This window comes from Raphanus sativus, chromosome 9 (assembly GCF_000801105.2).
Source record: "Raphanus sativus cultivar WK10039 chromosome 9, ASM80110v3, whole genome shotgun sequence".
In the NCBI taxonomy this organism is placed as follows: Eukaryota; Viridiplantae; Streptophyta; class Magnoliopsida; order Brassicales; family Brassicaceae; genus Raphanus; species Raphanus sativus.
The window spans coordinates 2,967,741-2,982,487 of record NC_079519.1 but is presented as its reverse complement, the minus strand read 5'-3'; the positions used below and the strand labels follow the sequence as shown (position 1 = coordinate 2,982,487).

Sequence of the window (14,747 nt, the reverse complement as noted above, 5' to 3'; positions counted from 1 at the left end):
TGACAAGAGATAGGAGCAATGACTGAGTCCATTACTCTTCGTTCCGAATCAACATCATCTTTCATGTCCTGTTCTGTACAATTTGATTGAATAGAGACATGGAGCTAGGGGTGGGCATTTTACCCAATACGCAAAATGGCATCCGAATCCGACCCGGAAAATCCGAACCGAAATCCGAACCAAAGTAGCAAAATTATCCGAACGGATATTAAGTTATGAGAGATTGGATATCTGAATCCGAACGGATAATACCCGAACCCGAATGGATATCCGAAGATAACAGAACATATGTATACTTACACTTATATTTTTAGTTTACATAATTCATTTTATTTAAAATATTTATATTGATGTCACACATACTTTAAGATCATATAATATATATATAACTATGGAGAAAATAATTTAATATTCATTGAAAATGTATGTCAAACCTTTTGCTTTCATGTATTAACAAAAGTTACATCCAAATTTTAAAAACAATAGCCAAATTAATATTTTTTTTTGAAATGTTATCTCCAAATCTATTAATCATTTAATTTTTAAAAAAGTAAAAAATCAGTTATGTGAAATCTAAATTTTTAAATACAAAAAACTTATAAAAATGAAAAATTTATTTATTTTTCTTTTAAAATCTAAATATATGAACCCGATCTGAAATAACCGAACCCGAACTCAAAATATTCGAACCCGATCCAAAAAATAAAATTACCCGAATAGGTTCTATATCTCTATACTGAAATACCCGAAAATCTGAAATATCTGATCCGAATCCGAATGGGTATCCGAACGCTTACCCCTGCGCAAGAAGAAATGAAGAATACGAGAGAGTTTGTATGCACCGAACTTCTCTCTTTTTTTTAAACAAGGTTATGTCCTTTAATTCGTTTTAGTGTTGTGTTTCTTTCTTTAGTTAATTATGGTTTTTGAGTTTCATTATTATTTTTATTTCTTGATAATGATTGTATTTGAATATCGAAAATCCCTTATAAGATTTTTGATATCATTTAACTAAAAATATTGTTATTCCCAGAGAAAATCTTAGTAAAACCCTACTATTTTCCAACGTAACAATCATCTGATGCAATACACAAGAAAGAAAAAAAGCAATGAACTGGTGATGACGTGGAGTTTGGTCAATAATTGACGCAGCTAGGGTTCTTCCCAGGCAAACCCGCCTTCATCTCGGAACCTGGTTCGAATCGCAAGGTTACATCATCACATGCATATCTCATAGTACCAGTTGTCTTTTCCCTGCAATCAGTGAGATAAAAACGCGTTCCAAAATGCACTTCCTTCTTCTCTTTCACATCTTCAGTTATATCTTTAACTGTCAAACCATCAGTATCTTCTGCCGAGACACCTGCTGAAACCTTAAGAACCTGAGGATCACGGAACTTGAGATTGTTGTATCTGAATATTATACAGAAGATTCATTAGTATATATAACATCCTACCTAAATTACAAAATTAATAATATAAATTAAAAAAAAAAGAGAAGAAAAAAGGGTACTGCTTACTTTTGTGGGGAAGAGGTAGCAAGAGTAACATTCTTGTAAAGGAAGGAAGCTTGAAGGTCTCCTTGAAGACATATATAGTCACCAGGAAGATCGTAGGGAATCCGTATCGACATATCCCACTTTGCACTTAAACGAGTCTCTGTGATATTAAGCACCGTGAAATACAAAGAAGCTAGTTCTATCTTCGGAATCTGAACTGGTTCTTCTCTAAAGCACCATTCGGTGAACCAAATGAACCCAACAATAGCACCAGCTATGAAACAAACAGTAGCGAAGTGGATAGAGAACCTTTTGCACCTTGTGAGGGGCTTTCTCTCGCCTGTAGTTGGCTCCTTGTGATTGCCTTCTTCGATACCCATTCTCTACGGTTGATTGAAGAGAGAGTAGAAAAGACTTTTTGAAGTGGACGAGGAATGTGAAGGATTTTAATCCAAGTTTCTGCTTTTGAACAACAATAATCAAACGTATTCTAAAACAAGAACACCCTCTCTTTTTTAGCTCTCTTTGTCTCTCGTTCGGATGATATAAAATCTTTAGCTATGGCCTCGTTTAATACTAGATCACAGATTGCTTGTCCATGTAAGAGATCACGAGATATCTCTTTACAATGTACATGAGGAGTTTATATATACAAGTTCATATAGGGCATCCCATAACTATACATTCCTAAAACAGAGGGATTCAAATCATAGAAGATATTCTCGGGATATATGTGATATCTCTTCGACTATCAACAATGGTTTGGTTTATTCAACACCCTATTTTCACTTTTTCATACTTCACATCATATTCTTTTTCTTCCACCTATTATTCAACACCCATTTCATTTTTATTCTCTACAATAGTTTTGTTTAATAAAATTCAACTCCTTATTTTATTATTTTATTCATATTTATATCAATTATAATTTGGTAATTACATATTGATAATTATTTAAGATATTAAAATAATATAATTAATACCTATTTAACAGAAAAAGTTTAAAAATACCAAAACACTTGATTAAAAATAAAAAAATAAAATCATAAAGAAAAAGTGAAAATTTTAATATATAACCAAATTAAACGAAACTAATCTCTTATGATAGGTTACAAGAAATGATGAATTTTGCTATAATTTTTATTTTTTTAAAAAGTTTTGTTTTATAAAATAATTAAATTCTAAAAATTTGGTGAAAATAAAAAAACACTAAAACGTAAACAACTAATGAAAAGTAAGTATACAACAACATGGGTTTCATCTGTTTTTTCTTCAACACGTTGAAGTTATTCAACTAGTGTTTACTCCACGTGTACTTTTTCTTAATTCAACACCCTATTATAATAGTTTAAACTGTTTAATGATTTATTCGACATGTTCATTGTAAGTAGTTTTACGGTCCACGTATATTCTCGAGATATATGTGATATCTCTTACAGTACATCTCCGTATCCAAGTCGGTGAAACATATTTGGGACATTTTTTGGAACATATTTATACTATTATTTGTGATTTTTTTATTTATTAAAGCTTTCACTTTACAGAACTAAAATGACTAAAGTTATTTTTATTCTTAATGAATATTTGAGATTGTTGTATCTGATTACAGCAAAAGAATGAATTAGTATATTCTATTTTTTCTAAATTACAAAAGAAAATATATAATTTATTTATGTAATCCAGAATATCTGGCGGATGGAATTCCAAAATACAGACGAGGATAAATCTGAGTTCCAAATCTGTTCTTTTCCAAATTCACTGTACCACGTGCGGTCTCCTTAAAGACATATATGTATATTCCAGGAAAATCATAGGGATCCATATCGACATAACCCACTTCGCACTTAAATGAGTGTTTGTATTAAGCATCGTGAAATCAATAGAAGCTAGTTCTATTTTCGAAACTGGTTCTTTGCGAGAGGATAGGTTGATCGAATAAATGATGCAACCAATAAAATAGGCCACCAAACAAACAAAAACGAAGGAATTGGATAACTTTTGTGAGGGGCTTCCTCTCCCCCTTCTGATGGCCTTCTTAGATACCCATTCTCTACGATTGATTGGAGAGAGATGTTTTGGAGTGCACGAAAAATGTCAGATAGTTTGACAATGTTAGAGATCGGAACGAGTTCCTTTGAAAACAGAGTTACAGAACTAAGATCTAAGTATTTTTGAAAAAAAATCACTTCTAAGTATTCTTTTTCTTTTTTTGAATGAATGTAAAATTTTATTCAATCAAACTTTTTTACAACTAGTGCATCATATTATGAAATAAAAACAAACTCAGAAAAACAACTACACTTCTCTACTTGCTAACTCCATTAAAAATTACTTCAAAACTCCAAATTCCCCCTCAAACTTAACCATATGACACAAGTCAAGTTTGGAAATGCCATGAGTTTCTCCTCATTAAAACCTCATTAGAGAAAACCCTATTGGGACAAAACTCTAATGAGGAAAAAGAGTAAGAAAACTCATAGCTAAGGGAAACAAAATAGACAAAAATTCCTGCTTCTTCTTCTGAGAACTTTACTGCCTTCAAGACTAGAATACTAAAAACTATTTCTTCAAGCTCTTGTCCCAAACCAAGTTATTAAACCCTCTGTATAAAAATTCCCTCTCCCTTTGACTGCAAGAAGCTTCAATCGTATGTTTTTATCCACCAGCTTTGTCAGGCTATCCAAATCTCTTGGTCTCTCTCCATGCTTGCGAGCATTCCTTTCCCACCATACAGTATGCATTGTAGCTTGCAACGCATATCTGAGAATAAAAGTCTTGATGGGTGTTAGCCATGGTTTTGATACTATCTCTACCAGCTCCCTTAACACTGCTGTATATCCTCCTTGCATGAGTCCTTCAACTAGGTTTCTCCAAACACGTTCTGAATATTTGCATTCAAAGAAGAGATGAGCGCATGATTCTGAAGCTTCATCACAAAGAACACAGACTGGGTTTACAGAATTATTCCACTGCCTCATTTTATCCATTGTTTGCAATCTCCCTCTCAAGGTGATCCACATCATAAAAGCATATTTAGGGGTTGATTGAGAAAACCAGACTCCCTTATGCCAATCACAGGTAGGCTTCTTCTCACGTAACTGATCCCAAGTTTTACTTGTTGAGAAATTCGCCCTGTAATTGCCTGCAGAAAGCTTCCATAAAGCCATATCTTCATCTTGATGGTTGCCAAGCTTACTTATTTCTTCTTCTACCTGATTCAGAATATCCACTCTATGGTTCCTTCTTCTCCTATTTCTCTTAGCCTCTGCTACAGAATAATTATCAGGAATACCCAAATCAAGCGGACCTCTTTCTCCAAGCATGTCTTTAAGAGTATCAAACCGGGACAATCTATCATGCCAAAATGAAGTGCTTTCCCCGTTTCTGACTTCCACCTTCTAAGTACTCACTCCCCACGAAAGGGATTCGATATACTCCTCTCGTTTTCACTTTGTTATAGCTCAAATATTTAAATATGAAGTCGGTCTTGTTAGCGTGGCTAATTATCCAGAGTCTCTTCAATAACTTAAGCAACTCTGTAAGCTGGTAACGTAAGCATTCCTTATTAGGAAATTTTAAAAAATTATCCGCTTCACATGAGTAATTATCTTCACCCTGCATCGAATGTTTTTTTTTTCTTTTTGTTGGCCTTTAAAAAACCTTTTTAGCAAAATAGCTGTTTTGAGATAGTTTTTTTTTTGTAAACTAACTGTTTTGAGATAGTACTAGTTTTGCTTTAAGCGATGAAACAAACTGAAAAGAGTTACCCGTTTGTCAACTCAACGACAAACTTGTGATTACAACATAGCTTTATTGCATGTATATATATGTAACTTATTATCACAGCTTATTATTTCAACTGCACACTCACCCTTCTATATATTAACTAGGGAGGAAAAAAATAAATTCCTCACGCAAGTCGGGGTGGTCTCGGAGGACCTCAGACACCTGCAAAAGAGGAAATTATTCTTTAACCAAAAAAAGACGAAAACTCTGAATAGAAGAAAACAGTTTTAATAATACACAAAAATAATTAGACACAAATATACCTCATGGTAAACCTCAGTAAAACACTTCTTTCCTTCTATTTGCATTTTCAATATTGTTATGAAAGACATGTATGCACGATCATCTTGTAACCTTGCCTACAAAGTGGTAAAAATAGGCAAGAGCAATATAATTTTATAGTATTGGCTAGTCTACAAAATGATGTTATTTGTTACTTTAAAAAAAAAAATACTTGATATAGAAGAAAATCAAATAAAACGAACTTCGTTTATCGAATTGTCCATCCATTTTTCTACTATGGGTGAATGTTGTTACCTTAACCTTGCGGACAAAATCAAGAGCATGGCGAAACTCAGGCTTTTTTGGTAGAGTTTGATCGCTTTCGAGTGTTATCTTAGAACCCTCTGGTAAGAATTTATTGAAACCCAAAAGAAGGTGTTGGTGTCCCTTAAAGAGTTCGATCATCATTGATATGACATCACTAGGACCAATTCTGCAATGTAAACACCATTTAGTTATTCAGCTGCCCGTAAGTCCTAAGAGTAATTAATTATTACGTGGCCAGTAATTGAACAAACTTAAGAGGAAAATCAATCGTTAACACATCAAATATACCTGTCAGAATGGAAGTCCTTCAGGACCTTAAGGAATGTATCATATATTTCACGATTATCTTGAAAATGATCCCTCACAGTATATATGTATTCATAAGCATCCCTTCTAGATGGCTTTTTTGTGACCATGATTCAAGTTGCCTAGAATTTCATTAATTATTCAGAGAAAGAGAAAGTATATTTAGGAACCCCAATAATAATAGAATAATCTAAATACAATAATTTTTTTGACTAAAGGCTAAAATAAATATAATATATTCAAATAGCTAAATTCCAAATCATCCCAAAATACGAAGAAAAAAAAATCAACCAGCAGATCTATTAACAAGAGAACAATCATAGAAAATATTGCAATGAATTTCAAGGCTACCAACCAGAAAAGATCCATATATTAATTCATAATATAATATAAAAATGTTTGAATGAAATTTAAAAGAAGAAGGATAAAATAAAACTAGTGAGCCTCATCGTACAAATTTCGAATCTTGTAAAGATCCAAGTCATCTAGAGGCAAAAGTTTCTCCTTACCTTACCACGAAGATATACAAATGTATAGACGAGAGAAACTGTGGTTTTACATTATTATACAGAGATGTATAATGCATAAAAAGAAAAATATTTATTTTGAAGGTAAGATTTTAAATGATTTCTTCTACGTTGACCTCTCTGTTTTTCTTATTTGACTAAACCATAATCTCTATAGAAGACAAACTGGTAATATCATAACTTCTAATGAACTTGTGCATTTCAAGTCTTTTATAGTATTTAATATTTTACCAAAAATTATTTTATAAGTAATAACAAATACAATTAAAATATAAAACTCTAATACGTTTTGTTTTACAAGTTTATATGTACATAGCTAATATTCTTAAATATTAAGTATATAGCACACCATTCTCATTCTTACTAGGATTTTAAGAAGACGATATTATATTCAGTCTGATTTTTTTGGAGGATTGAAGAGTATATTTCCTTCTTCTTTTTTGGAATTGCAGAGTCCCACGACTGTGAAATATTTGCTAATTAGAGAACTAAGGAAGACTATTGGTTCAGATATAATACTAAAGTGTGAAGCGAGAATTGAATCTCAAACATTCCAGTGCGACTGTCAAGAGGAGTTTATCGTTTTGGACAGTGAGACACTATTTCTTAGACCATCATCTCTTTCGACAAGATTCCAAAGAATGAGATGTCTTCCTTCTGATTGAGTTTTCAAGCCTCAAGAAATATCCATTTATCTTATGCTTGAGACCGAGTTGTACTTTTACTGTAGACAGATATGCTTAGAACCATATAAAATTCCATATACAATGACGTTAGGTACGAGATGGTGCGAAACTCAAATCTTCTTTTTCAAGAAAGGAGTCAAGTCTTGGAACTGAGTATCATTGAGAAACTAACCCTTCATCTGACAAGGGATCTCAGCTGTCAAGTGACTTGCTAACGCCTTACATACCGACTTTAGACTCGAATAAGGGTTGTTCAAAATATGTGCAGTGAAGGAACTGATTAACCTTCTTCTCTTTGAATTTCTTCTAGTACTTGAATTATGAGTACTTTCAACTATTCAATTCTTCTAGGTTGCTTTTCAAGTATATTCTTTAGGGCTTATTGCAAAAGTGACTCAAAACTTGAATTCAAACAGAAAACTAACCTTTTCTTTTGACTCATTTTTTTTTTGAGTTTTTAACCCCACATCTGCATTTTATCTACGAAAATGCCATTAACCCTTTTTTTTTTTTTTTTTCGAAAATGGCTTCTTTACTGTCTCAACCTCATTTTCTTCAAGTATTTACAATATTGCCACTGCCATGAATAGTGGGAACAACCTTGTACGAACTGTTTGGAGCTTTTAATGCCCTTTAATGCACGTAAATCTCTTTACACTCTCTCTGTTTCAATTGTTATGAACTAAAACAACATTTCTTTCACTTTCTCTCCATATTCATCCAAAAAACTGAAGCTTTTGATTCAAAATTGTTTGGAGCCATATTTCTTTCGTTTTGACTTACGGTTGCTTTCGTTTGAGGTTCTGGGTGGTTGGAGAAGACCCTGTGTGCAAACAAAGTCATCTCACCTAGTTGAAGGTACGAATTTGAATTTTTTTTCAAAATCTGTTCGCGTAGAAGACTTACAAGTAAGTCATCTGTATGTAGAAGACTTACTGATGAGTCTTCTGGTCAAACGGACGACTTAAACTAAGTCGTCCAGCTTTGTTTGGTGAAAAAAAACAGTCCAGACGACTTATATATAAGTCGTCTACGAGAAACAGGCTAGTTTTGCATTTGACCGAATCGTGTCAGATCTTTGACTATTTCTGGACGACTTATAATTCAGTCGTCTCTCGGAAAGTTAAAATTTCAATATTTTATTAAACTAGACGACTTACGTGTAAGTCGTCTTAGGTTAGTTTTGTAGTTGAAAAATAAAACTTCATAATTTAATTTTTACCAGACGACATAATATAAAGTCGTCCCGTCAGAAGACTTAATTTAAAGTCGTCCGGGGAAAGCAAAGTCGTCCAGAATTTTTCCCAATTAAGTCGTCCAAACCTTGCTTATCCCGGACGACCTTAAATTAAGTCGTCTAGCTGGACGACTTTTAGTTAAGTCGTCTGGAGAAAGTTAAATTTCAAGTTTTATTTTTCAATTACAAAACTAACCTGGGACGACTTACGTGTAAGTCGTCTAGTTTGAATAAAATATTGAAATTTTTACTTTCCAGAGACGACTGATTTATAAGTCGTCCAGAAATAGTCAAAGATCTGACACGATTCGGTCAAATGCAAAACTAGCCCGTTTTTCGTAGACGACTTATATATAAGTCGTCTGAATTTTTTTTTTTAACAAACAAAGCCGGACGACTTAGAATTAAGTCGTCCCTTTTAATTTTCAATTGCAAAAGTGACCTCTTTAGACGACTTACCTTTAAGTCTTCTGGACGACTTAAATCTAAGTCGTCTGCGATAATGTTTGTTGAACTTCTTCATTTTCTCTATGTTTACTAATGTGTTTTATTTTGAATATTTGCAGATGATTTTTAAGTTACATGCAGTGTATGGAGAATGGTTGTTGAGAGATTTCCGTTGGGATTTTGTGGTTGATGATCTCAAAGGAGCAAGATTGTTTTTATTGAATGAAGATTCAACACATGCTGAACTTGTTGCAATGGCTCAAGAAGATTATAACCTGGACATGAGATCAGTGACTGTGGAGATTAGCTACTCATTACCAGCAGAAATGATGATGACTCCAAGCAGTCCTCCCATTCATGTTACAAGTGATAGACAAGTTCGAAACTTGCTCGAGATACTCAAAACGCATAGAGTATGTCTTTGTGTATCAAGCCGCAGCAAGGTGGAAACGGTTTCAGAGAAAAGAGAAGAAGCTGGTGATAATGATGAAGCTGGTGAATGGGAAGAAGATGTTGGTGATAATGATGAAGCTGGTGAATGGGAAGAAGATGTTGGTGATAATGATGAGGCTGATGAATGTTTTGAAGATGTTGGTGATAATGAGTCTGTTGAAGATGAAAATCAAGATGGGGAGGAGGAAAATGGGGAGGAGGAAAATGGGGAGGAGGATGCTGATAACACTATTGTTGGTGAAACGGATCAGAATGGTGGGGATTACAGTCTTTATGGAAAGGTTCTAGATGAGGACGAGGAAGATGATGATAATATTTGTTTTGAAGAAATTGAAAAGACATATGCTAAGACAAATGCTATTGAAGGAGGAAAATCGGATTGTACCAGCATCTATGTCAACCAGAGTTTTGTTAGCAAGGATGCACTGCTTTCAGAGCTGCGGTTGACAGCAGTGAGGGGTAGGTTTTCTTTCAGAATATACAAATCAACAAAAACTCTCCTTGTGGCAATATGTCGGGTTAGCGGTTGTGGATGGAAGATCAGAGCGAGTGTGAAACATGGGTCAAACACGTTTTGGGTAACAAAGTATGTGGAAAAACATTTATGCTCAATTGGAGACCGAATCGCTCAGCGGAGACACTGTACTCCAAAGTATGTTGGTAGTCTTTTCATTGATCGTGTTGGGATCATTGATGGGATAACTCCACAGCATATCACTGATGCAATGAAGAACATGTTTGGCATGACGCTTGATTACACCACTTCATACAGAGCACTGTTATATGCACAGAAATTGGTGAGAGGATCAGCAGAAGAAGGGTATTCGCGTCTGCCTTCATATCTCGAGCAAATCTCCATTGCAAATCCTGATTCTATCACGGCTATAGAACTTGATTCTGAGAAAAGATTTAAGTATCTATTTCTCTCTTTTGGAGCTTCTATCAAAGGTTTTAAGTATCAGAGAAGGGTCATTGTGGTGGATGGAACTCACCTAAGTGGAAAGTATGGAGGTGTTATGTTAGTTGCAGCCGCACAAGATGGCAATTTTCAGATATTCCCATTGGCTTTTGGGATCGTGGATGCTGAAGATGAACCTTCTTGGGAATGGTTTTTCACAAAATTGGCTAGTTGTATATCTCATGACAAGCCTCTGGTGATAGTCTCTGACCGGCACGCGGCCATTAAAAGTGCGTGTGAGAAGGTGTTTCCTTGGGCAACCCGAGGAATATGTTATTATCACCTTCAAGATAACATTGTCAAAAAGTTTAAAGGGAAACATCTCATGTACTTGGTGAAAGGGGCTGCTTATGCGCACACGGTTCACGATTTTAACCGGTACATGGCTGAGATACGGAGTGCAAACCCGGAACTTGCAACGTATTTGGAGAAGGCCGACGCCAAGCTATGGTCAAGGGTTTATTGTAAGGGGAACAGGTTCAACATAAAAACAAGCAACATCGCTGAATCTATTAATTCCGCACTGAAGCGAGCAAGAGGATTTCCGATTCCGTTCCTGCTGGAGTTCATAAGGCAGAAGTTAGGAAAATGGTATTGGAAAAGGAGACAAGATGCTTTGAGTCTCCCAACTGTACATAGCCGGGGTGTTGAATACTTGCTTGCTGTTCGATCAGAGATAGCGGATACGATGACGGTCGAACCAATTGATGGATGGCGTTTCTTTGTCAAAGGTGGCAAAATGGACTGTGCGGTTGATTTGGAACATGTAAAGTGTGGTTGTGGTGTCTATGGAGTGGAGAAAATACCTTGCTCTCATGCTATAGCAGCTGGAACACATGCTGGTGTGCATATCGACACACTTGTATGTCCACTTTACTCAAAGAATCATCTGTATGCAGGATACTCAGAGAATATATATCCTATCGTGTCACAACATATTGAGGAACGAGAATGCTTTCCTCCAAACGTAAAGCGTGGTCCGGGGAGACAGAAGAAATCAAGATGGCAATCTTGGTTGGAGCTATCTAGGATGAGGGGACACAAAACCCAGAAGAAACACAGGGCACGGAGATGCTCAAAACTGCAAGGAAACTGGCCATACGAAACCACAATGTACACAACCAGTTGACTAGTTGTCCAGACGACCTAAATATAAGTCGTCCAGTCTTGATTAACCCGTCCAGACGACTAATTTCTAAGTCGTCCAGTGTTTCGTCTACCTTCTACGAAGTCGTCCAGTGTATTAGACTACCTTCTACTATCCCTTTCAAGTGTATTTTTTTTAGACGACCTTTTACGAAGTCGTCCAGTGTATTTAAGTCGTCCAGTGTATTTAAGTCGTCCAGTGTTTAGACTACCTTCTACTATCCCTTCAAGTGTTTTTTTTTAGACGACCTTTTTCGAAGTCGTCCAGTGTAATTTTATTTTTTAGACTACCATTTTTTTAGACGACTTATTTGTAAGTCGTCCAGTGTATTTATTTTGACTACCTTATTTTTTTTTAGACGACCTATTTGTAAGTCGGTCCAGCTGGAAACCTTCCAGACGACTTATTGTAAGTCGTCCGCTGGAAACCTTCCAGACGACTTATTTGTAAGTCGTCCAGCTGGAAAACCTTCCAGACGACTTATTTGTAAGTCGTCCAGCTGGAAAACCTTTCCAGACGACTTATTTGTAAGTCGTCCAGCTGGAAAACCTTCCAGACGACTTATTTGTAAGTTAGAAAATCTATACAAGTTAGAAAATCAAATAAATCATACATGCCCACAAACATACAAATAGATTTGTGTAAACAAATAGTTCAAATATATACAAATAGATTTGTGTATACAAATAGTTCAAATATACAAATTGATTTGTGTATCTATACAAGTTAAAAATCTATACAAGTTAAAAATTCTATACAAGTTAAAAAATCTATACAATTGATTTGTGTATCTAATCATACATGCCTACAAACATACCACCATCCTCATTATTTCAGATGCTGATCAACAAGCTCCGTCCATATAGCCAAAGCCATAGTATCCCTCATAGTCTTCGCATTGGACCTAGCAAAGTCTTTAGGCTAAAGGGGACCCCAAGAGCATGACATTCAATGTACTTTGCAGCGTACACGCCACAATCACCATTGTTGGCCGTGGGTACATCTTTGAGGAGTCTCTCATAAGGTGTATCGCTCCAACCCATGCATCTGGTCTCCGCACTCCACAATCAGATAAGGGACCATCTCGAGAAAAGGCTCCATTATCTCATCCCATCTTTCTGGTATGGTAGTTGAAGGTATGCTGTCCCAGACGACTATGTGCCTCTTAGGGATCGATATCCAAATAGCCACCCAATGTTTGTTGTCCAAGTTCAGTGGCGCATAGATATCATCAATGTCCTCCCCCACTTCTTGTTTGATTGGCAAAATGAAGGCATTGATCCGTCATACAAACTCGCCGCCCCACTAGGTAGTTTTTCCTAAACCATTGTGATCAGACGACGATGTTTTTGAAGACCAGATACTGTTCTCTCCAAGACTGGGTAAAGTTGTGATCCAGGAAGCACATTCGCTCGCTCCGGAAACATTGTGGGTTCTCCTTATACCTCTGCCTCAGCACATTCATCCAAGCATCTATATGCTGCATATAAAATAATACAAGTTAGAACCTTCCAGACGACTTACAAATAAGTCGTCTGGAAGGTTTTCCAGCTGGACGACTTACAAATAAGTCGTCTGGAAGGTTTCCAGCTCGAAAACCTTTCAAGACCGACTTATTGTAAGTCGTCCAGCTGGAAAACCTTCCAGACGACTTATTATTTACAAATCTATACAAAGACAAGTTACCAGACGACTTATTTTGTAAGTCTTCTGGAAGGTTTTCCAGCTGGACGACTTACAAATAAGTCGTCCAGCTGGAAACCTTCCAGACGACTTATATATTTACAAATCTATACAAAGACAAGTTACCAGACGACTTAAAGATAAGCAGAAGACTTACTACGTCTTCCAGCCATGCTTTGGATGTCCGGAGTTTTGATACCACCAAGTTGGTGATGTACGTGGTTTGTCCTCTTCCTTAGTGAAATAATCACTGCAAACAAAAAAGCAATCAGTTTTGGTAGACTAAAATCAAGCTATTATGGGTAAAGCAATCACTTACGGATCAGTTTTCAACCAATCAGCGAGCTCCTTCATCTTAGGTCTGTTTAGTGTGGGAAATGGATTATACTTTCCCACTCTAAGGAGTTTCCTTCTCTCTGCCGTATAAGGAGATATCTGCGTGGGAGCAGGTTTCTTCGTTCGTTCACTCCTTGCACGCACAGAAGCAGTGGGAGCTGTTTGGTCCAATACAACCAGGCTCGGTTCTGAAGCTGAAGCTGGATCGGTGGAAGCGAAGCTCGGTTGTTGATCGTTGGGAAGCGAAGCTCGGTTGGTCAGTGGAAGTGAGAGGAACAATCTCTTTGGAGGTGACACCATCTGCTTTATCCTCCGGCAAGATCTTATATACCGAGATCGCCTCATCTGCTGTATCCTCCGGCAACAATCTCTGCAATAAAAGAGAACAAGTTAACCCTGGACGACTTAAATAAAAGTTGGGAGAGGGATTTGGTTCCAGCTGGAGTTCAGACGACTTATTTGTAAGTTTCTGGAAGGTTTTCCAGCTGGCGACTTACAAATAAGTCGTCTGGAAGGTTTTCCAGCTGGGAAAACCTTCCAGACGACTTATTTGTAAGTCGTCCAGCTGGAAAACCTTCCAGACGACTTATATATTTACAATCTATACAAAGACCAGACGACTTAAAGATTGATATTAACCTCTTTGGGCAGAGGAGAAGGCTGTTTCTTTTGTGGAGAAGGCTTTTTCGTTTGAGGGGAGGCTGTTTCGTCTGAGGAGCAGGCTGTTTAGTTTGAGGAGCAGGCTGTTTCGTTTGAGGAGCAGGCTGTTTAGTTTGAGGAGCAGGCTGTTTAGTTTGAGGAGCAGGCTGTTTCGCCTTTTGAGGAGTAGGCTTTTGCCTTTTGAGGAGCAGGCTGTCTGGTGGGAGGAGTAGGATGTTGGTTTGAAGTGGAGGCTGATCTTTTGAGGAGTAGTCTGTTTGTTACTAGCCCCGGTTTCTGGGGCTTGTGGGGTAGGGTGTTTTTTTACTAACCCCGGTTTCTGGGGCTTGAGGGGTAGCCTGATTGGTGACACCAACCTTCTTCTCCACAGCTTCCAATCTATCGGAGATCTTCCTAATCTCCCTGATGCACTTCTTAAAAACCCTCTTTCATCATGTCACCTAAGTCTTGAACATGTTTTCTAACTCCTCTCT

General features: G+C 36.5%; 4 protein-coding genes and 1 long non-coding RNA gene across 5 annotated transcripts; 1 reads left to right on the top strand and 4 right to left on the bottom strand.

The window, feature by feature from the left end:
- Positions 1-1,041: 1,041 nt before the first annotated feature.
- On the bottom strand, positions 1,042-2,124 carry LOC108826840 (uncharacterized). Its single transcript, XM_018600189.2, has 2 exons — positions 1,521-2,124; positions 1,042-1,413 (listed from the first exon to the last, which is right to left on the bottom strand). The coding sequence occupies exons 1-2, from the start codon at positions 1,877-1,879 to the stop codon at positions 1,137-1,139; spliced, it is 636 nt and encodes a 211-aa protein (XP_018455691.1). The 5' UTR covers positions 1,880-2,124; the 3' UTR covers positions 1,042-1,136.
- Positions 2,125-4,066: 1,942 nt separating this feature from the next.
- Positions 4,067-4,822, bottom strand: LOC108824512 (uncharacterized). The gene has a single exon (XM_018597947.1). The coding sequence runs from the start codon at positions 4,820-4,822 to the stop codon at positions 4,067-4,069; it is 756 nt and encodes a 251-aa protein (XP_018453449.1).
- Positions 4,823-5,381: 559 nt separating this feature from the next.
- On the bottom strand, positions 5,382-6,250 carry LOC130499829 (paired amphipathic helix protein Sin3-like 5). Its single transcript, XM_056994259.1, has 4 exons — positions 6,123-6,250; positions 5,823-6,000; positions 5,549-5,644; positions 5,382-5,447 (listed from the first exon to the last, which is right to left on the bottom strand). Exons 1-4 carry the CDS (start codon positions 6,248-6,250, stop codon positions 5,382-5,384), a joined length of 468 nt encoding a protein of 155 aa, XP_056850239.1.
- Positions 6,251-7,732: 1,482 nt separating this feature from the next.
- Positions 7,733-11,788, top strand: LOC130499936 (uncharacterized). Its single transcript, XM_056994477.1, has 3 exons — positions 7,733-7,995; positions 8,154-8,211; positions 9,157-11,788. The coding sequence occupies exon 3, from the start codon at positions 9,157-9,159 to the stop codon at positions 11,575-11,577; it is 2,421 nt and encodes an 806-aa protein (XP_056850457.1). The 5' UTR covers positions 7,733-7,995; positions 8,154-8,211; the 3' UTR covers positions 11,578-11,788.
- A 1,189-nt stretch (positions 11,789-12,977) lies between these two features.
- Positions 12,978-13,795, bottom strand: LOC130499579 (uncharacterized). The gene is made up of 3 exons (XR_008938454.1): positions 13,598-13,795; positions 13,358-13,528; positions 12,978-13,103 (listed from the first exon to the last, which is right to left on the bottom strand). It is a non-coding gene; the product is annotated as an uncharacterized LOC130499579 (long non-coding RNA).
- Positions 13,796-14,747: the final 952 nt, after the last annotated feature.